This window comes from Carya illinoinensis, chromosome 15 (genome assembly GCF_018687715.1).
Source record: "Carya illinoinensis cultivar Pawnee chromosome 15, C.illinoinensisPawnee_v1, whole genome shotgun sequence".
NCBI classification, from domain to species: Eukaryota; Viridiplantae; Streptophyta; class Magnoliopsida; order Fagales; family Juglandaceae; genus Carya; species Carya illinoinensis.
In genome coordinates, this window is record NC_056766.1 from 10,269,141 (window position 1) to 10,286,327 (window position 17,187).

Sequence of the window (17,187 nt, forward strand, 5' to 3'; positions counted from 1 at the left end):
ATCAAGTTGATCGAAATCAACTTTTGACTACACAATGATGTTCCTCACATCAAGACGAATCTGTTGCCGCAAATAGCATAAAAAACGGATGCCCGAGGAGCCTGTACGTGCCCCTAGAAGTCGGAGAGTGCACAAACGCACCTCAATCGCGCCAGAGGAAGAAGACGAGTTAGTGACACGCGCCCATGCGCCCCACTCGTTGCGGGAGGAAGAAGACGTGTGAGGGACATGCTCCAACGCACCTTCACGCTCGTCCCAGGGTTGAAGACGCGTGAGTGGCACGCGCTCACGCGCCCCCACGCGCCTTAGGAGCACCCTGGTGCGTGTACGCCACACTTGCCTCAGACGCCCTGTTGTGGCGCGTGTAAGACAAGCGCCAGATGATCTAGACTGTCCATTTTCAAATCTTTGTTGGGCAAGATCTAAGCCATTCGGAGTCCGATTTCAACGATTAAATAGTGCTTTCCAACTATTTGGATCATTTCGGACTCATCGTTACGGTGAGAATGTTGAGATTCGCTATCGGTACCTTTGATCAAAACTATTTAGAGTTGCATATCATTTTGGTCTAGATTTACGTCAGTTGGAGTTCAATTGAGATGATCAAATAATACTGACAAACTATTTGGATCATTCCAGACTCATCAGTACGGTGGAAATGTTGAGATTTCCCACTAGTACTTTTGATCTGAACCGTCCATGAGTTGCAAATCATTTTGGGCTAGATCTACGCCAGTTAGAGTTCAATTGCGATGATCAAATAGTGCTGACAACTATTTGGATCATTCTGGATTCATCTATACGGTGGGAATATTGAAATTCACAATCGGTACTTTGGATCTAAATCGTCCATGAGTTACAGATCATTTTGGGCTTGATCTATGCCATTTGGAGTTCAATTGCAAGATCAAATAGTGCTAACAAACTATTTGGATCATTCCAGACTCATCGATACGGTGGGAATGTTGAGATTCACCATCGGTACCTTCGATCTGAACTGTTCAAAGTTGCAGATCAATTTGGACTTGATCTACGCCAGTTGGAGTTTAATTGCAATGATCAAATGGTGCTGACAAACTATTTGAATCATTCCGGACTCATCCGTATGGTGGGAATGTTGAAATTCACCATCAGTACTTTCGATCTGAACCATCCATGAGTTGCAGATCATTTTGGGCTTAATTTACGCCAGTTGGAGTTCAATTGCAATGATCAAAAAGTGATGACAAACTATTTGGATCATTCCAGACTCATTGGTATGGTGGGAATGTTGAGATTCGCCATCAGTACGTTCGATCTAAACTGTTCAAAGTTGCAGATCATTTTGGGCTTAATCTACACCAGTTGGAGGTCAATGGCGATGATCAAATAGTGCTAACAAACTATTTGGATCATTTCGGATTCATCAATATAGTGGAAATGTTGAGATTCGCTATCGGTACTTTCGATCTGGACTGTTCAAGTTTCAGATCAGTTGTGGGCTTGATCAAAGCCATTTGCAGTCCAATTGCGATGATCAAATAGTGCTAACAAACTATTTGGATCTTTCCGGACTCATCTGTGTGGTGGGAATGTTGAGATTTGCCATCGGTACCTTCGATCTGAACTATTCAGAGTTACAGATCATTTTGGGCTTGATCTACGCCAGTTGAAGTTCAATTGCGATGATCAAATAGTGCTGACAAACTATTTGAATCATTCCAACTCATCTGTACGGTGGGAATGTTGAGATTCGCCATCGGTACTTTCAATCTAGACCGTTCAAATTTCATATCAGTTATGGGCTTGATCAAAGTCATTTGCAGTCCAATTGCGATGATCAAATAGTGCTGACAAACTATTTGAATCATCCTGGATTCATCCGTAAGGTGAGAATGTTGAGATTCGCCATCGATACTAATGATCTAGACCGTTCATACTTTAGATCAGTTTTGGACTTGATCTTAGCTAGTTGGAGTCGTGATGGACTCTTTTTTTTTTTTTTGGCTTGATCGCAGCTAGTTGGAGTCATGATGGACTCATATGTTTTGGGGTTGATCTCAACTAGTTGGAGTCGTGCGAGACTCATTGGTTTTGGGCTTGACGTCAGCCAGTTAAAGTCCATTGTTGCCAGACTCAGTTCTTTTGGGCTTGATTTAAGCCAGTTAGGATCGTGAAGTTTGAGGAGCAAACTTCAGATCATTGGATGATACTGATTAACTTGTTATATCAGCAGGTTTTTGCAGCCGTACAATTCATGGAGCATAATATTATTAAGAGGAGAACTGCAACGGATCTCATTGTGACTTTTTTTGAAAAGCCAGTTGCAAATAACAAAGTGCAAATGAAGAAATAATTCAACTTCAGAAAAGGCAGAAGGTACTATTGTTGCCCAATAGTATTTGGCGTTGTATATATGCCATAAGGATCATTATTTCACACAGTCTAACTGGTTTGAAATGGGCAAAGGGAATGAAAAGATTAATATTTTTTTTATGGAATATCATACGATTAATTCTTTTGTTTGTATGTTTAAGTAGGAGGGAATCGAAACTTGGAAAAATGGACAAATCCATGGGGAAATAGGGCCCCAAAACAATTATTATTATTTTTGATATGTTATGTTTTCATATATTGAAAATGTATAAGAAAAAATTACAGCTTCTTCAAATTCTATCTATAGATGATAATATAAATAATATACAATAATGATTGGCATTGTATGACTTTCCTTGAATTATGCACTTGTTAATTACAAAACACTTCAATTTTCTCGAGGCTGATCACTACAACATGGCCACCGGTACATGGTGATTCGTTTCCTTCAACTTACTTTTATTTCAGTTTTTATCATAAATTCTTTTATAGTAAATTATTTTCTATTTCTTTAAAAAAAATTATTATTATTATTTTTTTTTTTTGTCAATGTTTAGAAGTTTCATATTTTTGAAACATAATTATAATTGGGGATAGGACTTGCAAAAATTTCGTATTGCAGCTTTTACAAGTTCGCTCGAGCGGAGGCTTTTGGCCGCTCGAGCGAATTCAGGCAGATTCAAACGCTCGACTGCCGCTCGACAGGGAGCTCGAGCGGGTTGCTGAAAAACAAAGATCGCTCGAGCGGAGACATTGGCCACTCGAGCAAAATCAGGCAGAGTCAAACGCTCGATGTGCGCTTGATAGGACGCTGGAGCGAAATCAGGCAGAGTCGAACGCTCAACGTGCGCTCGACACCCTCGACACCCCGCTCGAGCGAACATCGTATTTTGACAGATCTAGGGTCTTCCGCCGTCAGACGATATAAAATGGATTTTTCACTCTATGGCCGGACGTTTTGACTGGAGAACACCTTTTGGGACTGAAAAAGACAGCTAGAGGGATTCAATTCATTTTTTTTTTGGAGAGGGAATTCCAATTATTGCACGTACGTTGGAATCATACACGAGCATAGACGGGAGAAAAGCATTGAATCGTTTCCTTGGCCGCTCGATAGTGAGCTCGAGGAGTATTTTTCAGCGTTTATTTTCTTCCAATCTTCTCAGAACAATTATGGTGAATTTGTTTATGTTGAATTTCATTTCTAGTATGAGCTAAATTTTATTCATTCTAGGAAAACGATGTAACCTATTTCCGAACTATGCTTGATTGTCTATGCTAATTTAAGGCAATTCTCTCTTTGTTTATCTGATTTATTCTGAGTTTATTGCTTCTAATTAACTGGCCATTGATTAGATGATATTTAATCTTGTGATTTGCTATCGAAAGAGAGAATCATATGGTAGATCTTGAATATTTCAGCATAGGTAAGTATAGAGATCGAAAGACTTGTATGAACCTATGCAGTAATTAAATCATTGGTTTTATTGCTTTCTTGCTTTATTAATTTGCATATTCTTATGTGAATTGATGAACGAGAATAGTTTCCAATTGACTATCGAAAGAGGTTGTTGGATGGATTAGAGATTTGCTAATGAACAAAAAGAATTAAATTAAGTTAGCTAGATGAGAAAAGCATAGTGAAGAATTAGGTGAAATCGATTTCCTAGAAGTTTTCTTTCCCATTAATTTGATTTTCGAACGTCAGTTTTATTTCATTTGCATAGTACTCTCTGAGTTGATCTTAGTTTAATTGGCAGCTACAAAAATCTTAGTGATTCCTCTAAATAAAATTGAATTAGTATAATTTTGATATTTGGCAAAAGTAAGGTACCAATCCCTGAGGACGATACTCTTCTTATCACTTTATTATAAAATTACGATACTGTGCACTTGCAGTTTTGCACCGATCAATAGTCCATCTTGGCTGTTCTTCTATTTATCCCTCAAAATTAAAATGTTGATGAACAATGGTTACAACCTTCCTTTAACACTCATTTTTTTAATGGTGGGAATTGGGCTTCAGGCTACCTGAATGTACACCGAACCAAATAGTGTTTCCTAAATCTCCTTCACACGATCGATAACAACCAGATCCAAGGAGACTATGGTAACATACCATGAATATATTCCTCATGTTAGAATTAGAAATAAATAATGAGGCAAACAAAGGCCCATTAATTCAAATCCCACAATTTGCAATCAAAAAGATTTGAAGAAAAAAAAGTCACAAAATTAGCTATGAAACTCAATTCTCAAGCAAATTTAGAGACTTAAAGCATTGCAACTAAGTATATTCTGATCTTTAAGTTTAAAGGAAAGATTCAAGTAAATGACTCATGTGTAACATATTAGTGCTTGGAGTGTCAACACAGTTAATTTTAAATGAAAGATTCAATCTTCTGCCTTTGCATAAAGTAATTAAGACTTGTTCAATAATCCATTGAACCTGGTGCTTGGAGTGTCAATAGAGTTAATTTTAAATGAAAGATTCAATCTTCTACCTTTGCATAAAGTAATTAATACTTGTTCAATCTTCTACCTTTGCATAAAGTAAGATTCAATCTTCTACCCTTGCATAAAGTAATTAATACTTGTTCAATAATCCATTGAACCGCAAGTGACAATGATATGAACTCGAGAGGATGGAATCCCTTAAGACTTAGTCCATCTTGGTGTCCATCAGATAACAACTATAATGAGGTGATTAATTAAATTATGCTTGCACACGCCACTTATGACAATACGTAGTCGGAAAGGACCCACAAAGGGGAAGAAAGGACCAAGAGACATGATATTTTCCATTTCAGTTTTTTTTTTCATTCCAATAACAATTATTAATTTGGTATATTTTTAATGACTATCCACTTAAATTGTTAAAATGTGCCAAATTAGAATACTGCATGAATACCCTACTCATTTTGATTCGGGAGATCTAAGAATCATAGGTAGAGGTTGATGACCGGCCGTCCTAGTTCTTAGATATGCCTCTAATTGTAATGTATAGTGTTAAGAGTTTGATGACTTAATGGCATATGATCTGATTCTCCAAATAAAAAATCTAGATTCGAAAATCCTCACCCCTTGTATAAAAATAATAATAATTGTAATGTATGGTAGCTAAAATACAAGGGTTATGTTAGAAATGTGTGTGGTTTGTTTTTTAATAATGTTAGAAATTGTGTAATTTTAAAGCCACAATTTCCTTCTCTTCTTTATTTTGATACTTTACTTTCCAATCTTCCCAACCTCAGCTCTCACTTTCAACAATAAATAGCTGATCTCTTTCTCCAAGTCCCTACATCTCTCGTTCTCTCCTTTTCTCCAAGTCCCTGCATCTCTCATTCTCTCATTTTCTAGCCCCAAAACGTGGCAGTAGAAGAAAGCTAGCTGGTCGTTGAGAGTTACATGAGCTTAATAAAAGGGGCAATGAAAGTAAGTTTGTTAATTTTCTATTATTTTACAGATTTAGTTTTTGATCCATTTTTTTGTTAATGTAAGCGAGTTATAGGGGCTGTCCGCCCACCCCAATAGTTTCGAAAAAATAAATATATCCAAAAATAGCATTATTTAAATACAAAATAATTTTCAATTTCAAATTTAACTTTTTTATCTAACCATTACCTAATCATTATCCAAACAAAAAAATCAAAATAACTTTTATAAACCTCAAAACAACATACAAAATTAATACAACATTTTCAAACTTAAAAAAAAAATTATATTAAAAAATTAACTCTAAAAATATTTTAAATTTGTAATATTTTAAATTAACTCTAAAAAATTTTCTCTATCTTTTTATGAAACCCAATAAAATATCTTAACTTAAATAATTTTACTATTATTTATAGAATTCTAAAATATTCCAAATATACAAACCAGAACTTAAAATTTTTTAGACCGGTCGGTCTTGGTCCCAAAATATATGGAATGATGACATTTGGTCCGGTCCTAGGTCTACATATTTTGGACTAATTCAGACCAAATCAGATTGAAACCCTATATATATATATATATATATATCTATATATATATATATATATTATAAATATTTTTAATAATTTATTATATTTTTTTATATAGTAATCATAAAAGTTAATGATATAATTTTTATCTAATTTATTTTCATTGATCATATAAAATGTAAAATAATATAAGCTATCAATTAATAATAAATCATAAATCATGTGATGATTTCGGTCTTGGTCCCAAAATATATGGAACGATGACATTTGGTCCGGTCCTGGGTCTACATATTTTGGACTAGTTCAGACCAAATCAGGTTGAAACCCTATATATATATATATATATATTATAAATATTTTTAATAATTTATTATATTTTTTTATATAGTAATCATAAAAGTTAATGATATAATTTTTATCTAATTTATTTTCATTGATCATATAAAATGTAAAATAATATAAGCTATCAATTAATAATAAATCATAAATCATGTGATGATTTATGTCATTATATGTAAATAGTTAATACATCATACATTCATATATACTCTACTATTTACACTTAATTAATATAATTAGATAATTTCTTTTAAATACCTAAGTTGCAAGCAAGCAGGAATACTCTAGGTACAATGAAACTATTTGATATTCATTAACTATATATAAAATATATAACATTATTAATAATGATGCATACTAAAGAGTAAAGTATAAATTAGTGAATAGTAACTATCAACATCATAAATATAATTATAGTAAAATTAATGAGTTAGTTACATAATCTATATTAATAATTCACTTAATTTTAGCTTAGAAATTTAAATAATTTTTATTAAATTATATGAAAAAAAGTGAAAAAATTAATAAAATAGTTTAGTCAGACCGGACCAATAACTACCGGTCTGGTCCCTATGGATGTTTGGTTCGGTCCGGGAAAAATTATGAATTATTACTCAACCGGACCGATTTAAAGCACTGCCTTTGAGTCATTTTCAAGATTCCATTTCTTCAAAATCGACACTTTTTCCAAATCTAGATCAAAACAAAATGAATTTTAAGATCCATTCTTAGAAATCTCTAGTTATCTATAGCTTCTTGTTAATTTGTAGTGTTGTCTTATAATTACTATAAATGTGGATCATAAAAAACCAAGTATGCAACTATCTAAAACCAAAGTAATCTAAATGAAATTGATATGATTTTAGGTCAACATGGTTGTTGTATGCCTATAACCAAACCAAATTGATATCTATCTCTCCCAATACTCTGGGCCCTAGAATCCCCTTTTGTTGGCACATCATGTTCCATGCTTTTAATTTAGCACACGCAGCTTTCTTTCTGGTTTCTTTTCGATAGAACCCCGGAGTGTTTTCTCTTCTCTCGTGAGACAAAGTAAAACTTTAGTGCTTTTGGTCTCCAAAAGCTTCAGGTCTCACATCCTGTGAGCTTCAGTTATTGTGGCCAGTTGTTTTAGTGTCCAAAGATTTTTAGGTAACGAATGGAGGTTGACGAACTAGCGAGAAGATGGGAGAGGATTCAACTATCTACGGATGAAAATGAATGCTTCCACGTAAAAGAAGAAAATCTCAGGAATACTAGTAGAAAAGGAAAACATTGCATAGTGGGTAAAGCACTATCCGAAAAGAATGTTAACAGCGAGGGCTTCAGAGAAACAATGTCCCAAGTGTGGAGGCTAGAGGGATGGGTTAGTTTCAAGGACCTTGGAGATCAAAGTTTTCTGATCGAGTTTCAGAACAGAGAAGATAAAGACAAAGTGCTGAGCGGTAGACCATGGTTTTATGACAGAAGCTTACTAACGCTACAAGAGTTAGATGGCACGGAGTCCATAAATGGTCTGAAGTTTAGGTATGAACCCTTTTGGGTCCAACTGCACAACCTGCCTCTAGACACAATGACAGAAGAAGTGGGAGAAAAGCTTGGGGCATCCATCGGGCATGTCATCAGAGTAGAGGTTGAAGCGGATGGTCGTGCATGGGGAAGATGTCTTCGGGTTAGGGTTGCAGTAAACCTCCACAGACCTCTATTAAGGGGAAAGTGGCTGATTTTTAATGAACAAAAAGTCTGGATCTCCTTTAAGTACGAGAGGTTACAGAGCTTCTGTTTCCAGTGTGGTACGTTATTTCATAAGGGGAAGAACTGTATAAGGCAGCGCTATGAACAACAAGGTGCTGAACCAGATCACCAGCAGTTTGGTGCATGGCTCAGAGCTCAACCTATGCACAATAGCACCTCCAACGGACGCAAGTACGGCGGCACAAAGGGCGGTAACCAGTATCAACAACAGCAGGGAGGCTATGAGCAAGATGTAGAGGAGCAGGCTAGGCCAGAAAGCCATGCTATCCAACAGGACCTTTTGGCGCCAAAACAAGATTTGACTAAACAGGAGAGTCAGGAAAAAGTCTACGGGGTCAGTAGAAAGCAGGACGTTATGGGCGTGAAACTGACCAGTGGGAAAGCAACTAGACATATGGATGAACCTTACATCACGAGACAGCTGGACAGTCAAACCTGCAGAGATCAGGAACCAAAACACAAACACGAGGTAACATCTCTGAAAACTGAATCTGAGTTGCAAAATACTACAGTTCTTTCTAGCATGGAGTTGGATCTTCTTTCAACTGAAGAGCCCAATGGTGATCAGATTGTAGTAGAAAACAATTTAAATGAAAGTAATAAGGAACTAATGTCCAATGGAGAATCAGTTGAAGGTCTTTCAAATGACAAAAAAACAAAAAAGGAATCAATTAGAAGAACTGAGATTACACAGGGAAAGAAATGGAAAAGGCTTGCTAGAGGGGGTCTAAACCAAGATGGAGGAGGGGGAGCCGGGGCCTTGGAAGAAGTAACAAACCTACCACTCAAATGCAGAACCAGAAATAGTCTAAAAAGGAAAACTATAGTGAACAATGTTAGTCCCAGACGCCAAAAGAGGAAGAATGTTTCCATGGAGAACAGTAACATTATGGCAGAGGCTGGTTTCCAGCCCTGCCAGGGACAATGAGCCTCTTAGTATGGAACTGTCGAGGGCTTGGGAACCCTCGGTCAGTTAGGATCCTTAGCAAACCGGTTAAGGAAAAGGGCCCACTCTTAGTTTTCCTCTTGGAAACTAAGTGCAGTAAACAAAGAATGGAGGTAATTAGGAGAATTCTGAAGATGGATGGATGTTTTGATGTTGAAAGTATTGGAATGAGTGGAGGCATTGCTTTGCTGTGGAAGGAAGAATGGGAGGTCCAAGTGGTCAGCTATACCAGGTGGCATGTCAGTGCAGTGGTTAAGGAAGAGATCAATGACAGAAGATGGCATTTTACTGGGTTTTATGGCCATCCCGAGACAACTAAAAGGAAGAGCAGTTGGCAGCTACTTGAGAAGTTAAAGCCTCAATCATCAGTGGCTTGGCTATGTGCAGGAGATTTCAATGAAGTGTTGCATCAAAAGGAAAAGTAGGGAGCATCCAGCAGACCATATAACCAAATTGAAGCATTTAGACAAGTTGTTGAGATATGTGGGCTATACAATGTGCATCACTTGGGACAATTCTATACATGGTCAAATAACTAAAGGGATGAGAACTTTACCAAGGAAAGAATAGACAGGGCCATGGCTAACAAGGAATGGCAAGAACTTTTCAGAGGAGCAACATGCACTGCACTAGCAGCAGTAAATTCAGACCACTCCCCCCTCTACATAAGCAAACAGTCCCCAAACCAATGTAGGAAAAGGTGGAGTCCAGGGTTTAGGTATGAGGCTGCATGGGATCTACATGAAGATTGTCCTACTGTAGTGGCAAATGGGTGGAATGGAACCAGACCAGCTGGCCTCTCAGGCTGCACAATGAGGCACAGATTGGAAACATGCCAAAAGGCACTACAGCAATGGAGGAAAACATCACAGCAGAACAACCATAAGGATGTAGCAGAGGCTCTACAAAGAATAAGCCACCTTCAGAACAAGGGCACTGGATCCCATTTAACAGAAATGCAACAACTTCAGAAGAGAGTGGAATCATCCCTGGCTGCAGAAGATATGAAGTGGCGTCAGAGGGCAAAACAACACTGGCTAAGACTTGGTGACAGGAATACCCACTTTTTCCATCAGCAGGCTTCTCAGAGAAGAAGAACCAACACAGTCAGAAGCATTGAGGACCAACAAGGGCGAGCAATTACTGACCAGGCAGGCATAGGTGAAGTTTTCACAGGTTATTTCTCCACACTATTTTCCACCTCTTGTCCCACTGGTTTTGATGAATGCTTGCATGGCTTGGAGTCAAAATTGACAGGAGATATGAAGTCTTGGCTCTCTAAACCTTTCACCCGAGAGGAAGTAAGAAGTGCTGTGTTTCAGATGAATCCTTTGGGTTCACCTGGACCTGATGGATTTCCAGCTCATTTCTATCAAAAGCATTGGGAAGTGGTGGGGGAGGAAGTAGGCTCTTATGTACTCGAAGTCCTAAACTGTAGTAGGTCCCTCCAAGATGTTAATGACACTTACATATCCCTAATTCCCAAAGTGAAAAACCCCAAGAGAGTAGCTGAGTTCAGACCAATTAGCCTCTGTAATGTGTTGTATAAAATTGTGTCTAAAACCCTTGCAAATAGAATGAAAGGTGTTCTCCACAACCTTATCTCACTCAACCAAAGTGCCTTTGTCCCGGGTAGGCTCATTTCAGACAACATTTTAGTAGCTTATGAAGTTTTACACTCTATGAACTCAAGAATGAAAGGAAAAAGAGGGGGTATGGCAATTAAAATTGACATGAGTAAGGCATATGACAGGATAGAGTGGAGCTTTGTTGAAGCTGTAATGGTCAAGATGGAATTCCCATTGAGATGGATTAGACTCATTCAATCCTGCCTTAATTCAGTTTCCTATTCCATCTTAGTTAATGGAGAGCCACAAAGGAGATTTAAGCCTTCGAGGGGTCTTAGACAAGGAGATCCAGTGTCTCCTTACATTTTCATCATGTGTGCAGAAGCTCTCTCCTCAATGTTGAAAAGAGCTGAACAAGCTGGACAGATCACCCCTGCACCTGTTGGAAGAGGCCCCATAACAGTTAATCATCTGTTTTTTGCAGATGATAGCATCCTCTTCTATCAAGCAACACCCAAGGAACTAGCATGTGTCCTCAAAGTCCTTGAAGTCTATGGAAAGGCCTCGGGTCAAGTCCTAAACAAAGAAAAATCTTCAATCCTTTTCAGCAAGAACACACAGACAGCATGCAGAACTCAGATACTGCAGCAAGCAGGTGTTAAAGCAACAAGCAACTTAGAGAAGTACCTGGGACTTCCAGCTGTAGTGGGAAGGCAGAAAGTGGCAACCTTTCACACACTCATTGACAGAACTTGGGCAAGAATGGTTAACTGGAAAAACAAATTTCTGTCAAATGAAGGGAAAGAAGTCCTCTTAAAATCAGTTTTACAAGCCATTCCCTCTTATGCAATGGGGATATTCCTACTGCCAACCTCGATAACAAACAGGATGAACCAACTTATAAGAAAATTCTGGTGGGGTTACAATGAGGATACCTCAAAGATTCAGTGGGTAAGGTGGAACCAACTCAGCTACAGCAAAGAGGCTGGTGGTCTTGGATTTAGAGATTTCAAAAGCTTCAACCTGGCTCTCCTTGCTAAGCAAGGATGGAGGATTTTACAGAACCCATCCTCCTTAGCTGCCATGGTCTTAAAGCAAAAATATTTCCCAAAAACTGGTCTTTTAGATGCAACACTAGGGGCAAGGCCTTCTTTTGCGTGGAGGGGAGTGTGTGCAGGTCTGAAAATTCTAAGAGAGGGACTTGTGTGGAGAGTGGGTAATGGGCACAATATCAACATTTGGAAGGACTGGTGGTTAACATCCTTTCCATCAAAAAGAGTTGGCTCTACTCGACCAGTGGGCTGTGAGTGTGAAAAAGTAAGTGATCTTATAGACAGTGATCTAAAAATATGGAAGTATCCTCTCATTCAGGAGCTGTTCACTGTACAAGAGTATGAAGCTGTAAAAGCAATCCCCATCAGTGCTGGGGGTAAGGAAGACAGGATGATCTGGCACTTCTCCACCAATGGCCAGTATTTAGTGAAGAGTGGGTGCCATGTTCACAGGCAGATGGAGGCTGATCTCCAGGGGGAGTCATCAAAAAAAGCTCAAGCCAAGCATGTGTGGAAGTTCATATGGAAGTTAAAGACCTCCCCAAGTGTCAAACAGTTCGTGTGGAGAGCATGTAGTGAGGCTCTGCCAACTCTAGCTAACCTGAAGAGAAGGAAGGTTGTAGAGGACAACAACTGCCTTATCTGCTCCCAAGCCATTGAAACATCTGGTCATGCCTTGTGGAGCTGTGTTGCGGCCCAGGATGTGTGGAAACAAAGCTGTAAAAAGATTCAGAAGATGTCCTGCCATAGTGACCTCTTTTTAGATATCTGGTCCTTGCTAGTGAAGAACTTAGATGCTACTGAGCTTGAAGATACTGCAGTTGTATTGAAAAGGATTTGGTCTAGAAGAAACGAGCTGTATCATGGGAAAGGATTCACCCATCCCACTAGGCTGTATCAACAGGCCATAGAAGAAGTATCCATCTTCAGAGAATCCCTTCTAACAGACAAAGGAACAAGGAAACAGGTTGGATCAGCAGAACTTAGGTGGGTCAAACCAGTGCAGAATTCCTATAAGCTTAATTGGGACGCAGCAATTAGAGCAAAAGAGGGAAGAGTTGGGATAGGTGTGATAGTCAGGGACTACCAAGGACAAGTAGTTGGCACTGTTAGAGCTCAAAGACCTTTAAGAGGGACTCCTTTCGATGGTGAGGCTTATGGTTTGTTGGTTGCAGCTGAATTTTGCAGAGACCTAGGGCTACAACAGGTCTGTTTAGAGGGTGATGCAAAGCGTGTGGTGGATGGTTTACTGAGCAAAGCAGTGGACTAGAGCTTAGGGGGGTGTCTGATTGAAGATGCTAAAAGAGTATTGGATTCAAGTGTCAACTGGACAGCCTCCCATGTCCATAGAGAGGCAAATATGGCAGCACACCAGCTTGCAAAGGTGGCTGCAGTGATGGTAGAAGATGTCTATGAGGTTTAGAGATGCCCAAGCTGTGTTTTTCATCTTGTACACAGGGAGATGATGTAGCCGAGTGGATCTATGTCACTTTAGACCTTTGTGAATTGTACCCCTTTATTTCATGGTTAATGAGATCAGTATTTCAAAAAAAAAAAATTTAGCACACGCAATATTTGACATAAACCAATACCAGTTTTCTTAACATTAGCTTTTATATGTTGATGAATATAAATCACGTTGCTTTTCTTTATTAATTTTTAACTGCATATGTTTTGTCTTTTATTACTGAGTTTTCTTTTTTTTTTTTTTTTTTTTTTTTGGGAGATACGGTGGACATCCATTTAGGTAGCATTAAGAGATTCATCCAATGTGCCATTTGTTGCCTTTCCTAAATCTCTATAAGGTGTGTATTTTTAAAGTTCAAATTTTGAAAGTGAAATATAGGCTTTTGGAGCTGAACTAATAATTTCATTGATCATTATTCTCTTAGGCTTTTGTAAGTGTTAAAGTCCAGCAACTTTAAATGGTCAATTCATGTGCATGTCTATATCTTATTCTACACCCTACAATTTGAACAAGACTTCAAACGAATTTTGAATATCCATGATCTGGAAATAAGAAATCTTCACTTATAATTTTATTATTTTTATTTGCAATTCGAATATTTCAAATATGTTTCTACCTACCTATAATTCTCTTTTGTTTTCAAGGCTGTCTCGAAGAAAGAGAACTTTACACTCGAGTTAAAAAGTCGACCAGTAGAAAGAATCGCGATAGGACCTTGCAATTATATTCATCTGGTTCAATTCTTTAATCCAAAAGGAGGATATGGTAGAGGTCATTACGGAAAGGCTCAGGAAGACATGGGAGATATGGAATATCAGGGGAGTAATTCTCATCAGCCTTTTATTGCAAATCACTCTATTTTTGGGTGCTCCATGAGAAAACGCACAGGAAATAGGTTGGTCATTCTGCTAGTCTGGTCATCCTACTTTCTAGCTGAATGGGCAGCTAGCTTTGCTCTCGGGCTCATCACCAGCACCCAAAGTTCTAAGCACGGTGAAAATAGTGATGTCTATGCATTTTGGGCTTCATTCCTGCTGTTACATCATGGTGGTCCAAACACCATAAGTACTTTCGAGGAAAATGAGCTCTGGCTAAGACACCTTGTTTCCTTAATAAACCAAGTTGGCTTCACGTTTTATGTCCTCCTCCAAACACTACCGAAAAACAACCTATGGCTCCCAACTTCCCTCAATTTCTTTGTAGGAATCATCAAATATGTTGAACGGACGCGCTCTTTATATCTTGTAAGTTGGGGTACATTTCGAGAATCCATGCTTACAAAACCAGATCCGGGACCAGATTACGCAAGTTTCATGTAGGCATTCTCTTCAAAGCAATTAGCTAGAATTCATGCAACAACGTCACAAATAAAAGATACTATTATTAAAGAATCGAAGTCCGCCTTCTATTGTATTCTCTATCTACCGGACAACCGGCAATTAGATGACTTTGATGTGGTGAAATATGGTTACCACTTCTTCAAAATCTTCAAGGGACTCATTGTTGATCTCGTTAGCCACAAGGATCTACAGGAGAGCAGGGTATGTTTTACTGGGAGAACTCCTGAAGATGCGCTTGAAGTGTTGGAGGTTGAACTCAATTTCATCTACGAAATTCTTTATACCAAGTTATTTGCAGTGCATAATCGCAGAGGATACTTTTTCCGCCTCCTTACCTTTGCTTCAGTTTTGGTGTCCCTTGGGATCTTCTTTTTTCTAGACTGCAAGAATGGTTTAAATAATTTTGATATTCGAGTTACCTACATCCTGCTGCTCGTTGCCTTGAGCCTGGAGGCAATAGCAATCTTCAAGCTCATTTTCTCGGATTGGACTGTAGCTTCTCTCGACAAGACAAATGCAAATTCATTTGTCCTGACCATCTTTGAAAGATATCTCAAATTTAAAAGATCAAGGTGGTCTAGACCTCCATGCAAGGGCATGAAGCCAAATACAAATCCAATTGTACTCTGGACCGTCTTCAGTAGATATGTCAAATTTAGGAGTCCAAGGGGCTCTACATGTAGCAAGGATGACTCTGGCAACAAGTTTTCAAAGAGAGCTACATCAGCATTACTTCGCAGGTGGTCTGAATCAGTGGCAGGATTTAATTTGATAACATACTGCCTCGAGCAACTTTCGAAAAAATCTAATGAAGAAAATGATCAGTGGTGCCTTGGCATTTATAAGAAGACTACTCATTTGTTGCATCATCATGTACGCAAATATGTGGTTGAACCATTGGGTGCTCAGCAATTTCTAGATGAGTTGAAATATGCGCCCAAAGACCCCTTAAGAGAAGATCTATGGAAATTTATCTTTGACGAACTGTTGCAGAAATCTAAAGAAGCAGATCAACCAGAACATATCAAGAAAATAAGTTCAGCTAGAGGTGCTTACGTTCTCAAAGAATATTGCAAAAAAAATCTCGGAGGAAAAGTAGTACTTTTTGAAACACTAAAAACAGATTATATTGAAAATGTTACCTTTGACGAGAGCCTTCTGCTTTGGCACATTGCTACTGAACTCTGCTATCATGGAAGTGAAATCGATCACGAGACAAAAGCTCAACCTGATGAACAAGAACTCGGCTATAATGGAAGTCAAGTCGATCATAAATTCATCAGTAAGCTCATTTCAGAATACATGCTATATTTTTTAGTGATGAAACCTACTATGATGTCTGATGTGGCAAGCATTAGCGATATTAGATATAGAGATACATGTGCTGAGGCTAAAAGATTCTTTAGAAAAATGGGACTAGGACCAAAGAATAAGGAAGAGGACGCTTGTGAAAACCTCCTCGCAGTGAATACAGATGTTAAACCTATTTATATAAAGGGAGATAAAAGCAAGTCTATATTGTTTGATGCATGCATCCTCGCCAAAGAGCTACAAAAATTGGAGGGGATCGAGAAATGGAAGGTAATCAGCAAAGTGTGGGTGGAGATGTTGTCATACGCATCAAATCATTGTAGACTAGACGCTCATGCTCAACAAGTAAGTAGAGGTGGACATCTTATTAGTCTTGTTTGGTTGCTGATGGCTCATTTTGGCCTTGTTGATCAATACGTATTCACTGCCGACTATGGCGATGCAAAATTGATTGTGGAAAAGTAGTAACTTTATCGTTATTCATGCTATTATATGTTTATGATTGGAATTTGATCTACTTTTTTCAATATATCCATCCATAATCTTCTTCGCTTGGAAAATTCAGCTTTACTCATTGACATTTTCATACAAAACAAATTAAGTAATTATAGCTATATCGAGAAAGAAAAAATTTTAAAGACGTAATAATTTCAAATTTTTTTAAGGAAAAAAAATATAAGCTTGATAGTTTTTTTCTTAATTATGAAAGAGCAAATTGTCTGCATGCATGCATGTAGGACTAGCTGCTAGCAACTAAGCAATTGTTATGTTGCCCACGATAATGAAGCTATGGCCCATTTTCTTTTTCAACAAACATATAATATTAAAAAATAATATTTTTTTTAACTTTCAATTTTTATCTCAACTTATCTCATCTCCTCTCATTATCCAAACCTCACCAAATGAGAGGACACAAGAGGCCAAGATGGGCAGGCTAACAAGAAATCATTGACAGGAAATTGCCATGTATACAATAATAAATAAAAATAAATGGACAATGAAACCAATAAATTAGATTCCAGCTATTATTTCTTGGCTTAAGCTAAGGAGAGGACTACCACAATAGAGGTTATAAAATCCAACTAGTA

The 17,187-nt window shown here is 37.9% G+C and overlaps 2 protein-coding genes across 2 annotated transcripts; both read left to right on the forward strand.

Moving 5' to 3' along the window:
* The first annotated feature begins 9,938 nt into the window (after positions 1 to 9,938).
* LOC122296642 lies at positions 9,939 to 13,250 on the forward strand. The gene has a single exon (XM_043106445.1). The coding sequence runs from the start codon at positions 9,939 to 9,941 to the stop codon at positions 13,248 to 13,250; it is 3,312 nt and encodes a 1,103-aa protein (XP_042962379.1).
* Positions 13,251 to 13,340: 90 nt separating this feature from the next.
* LOC122296643 lies at positions 13,341 to 16,564 on the forward strand. The gene is made up of 3 exons (XM_043106447.1): positions 13,341 to 13,397; positions 14,093 to 14,692; positions 14,783 to 16,564. Exons 1-3 carry the CDS (start codon positions 13,341 to 13,343, stop codon positions 16,562 to 16,564), a joined length of 2,439 nt encoding a protein of 812 aa, XP_042962381.1.
* The last annotated feature ends 623 nt before the right edge of the window (positions 16,565 to 17,187 follow it).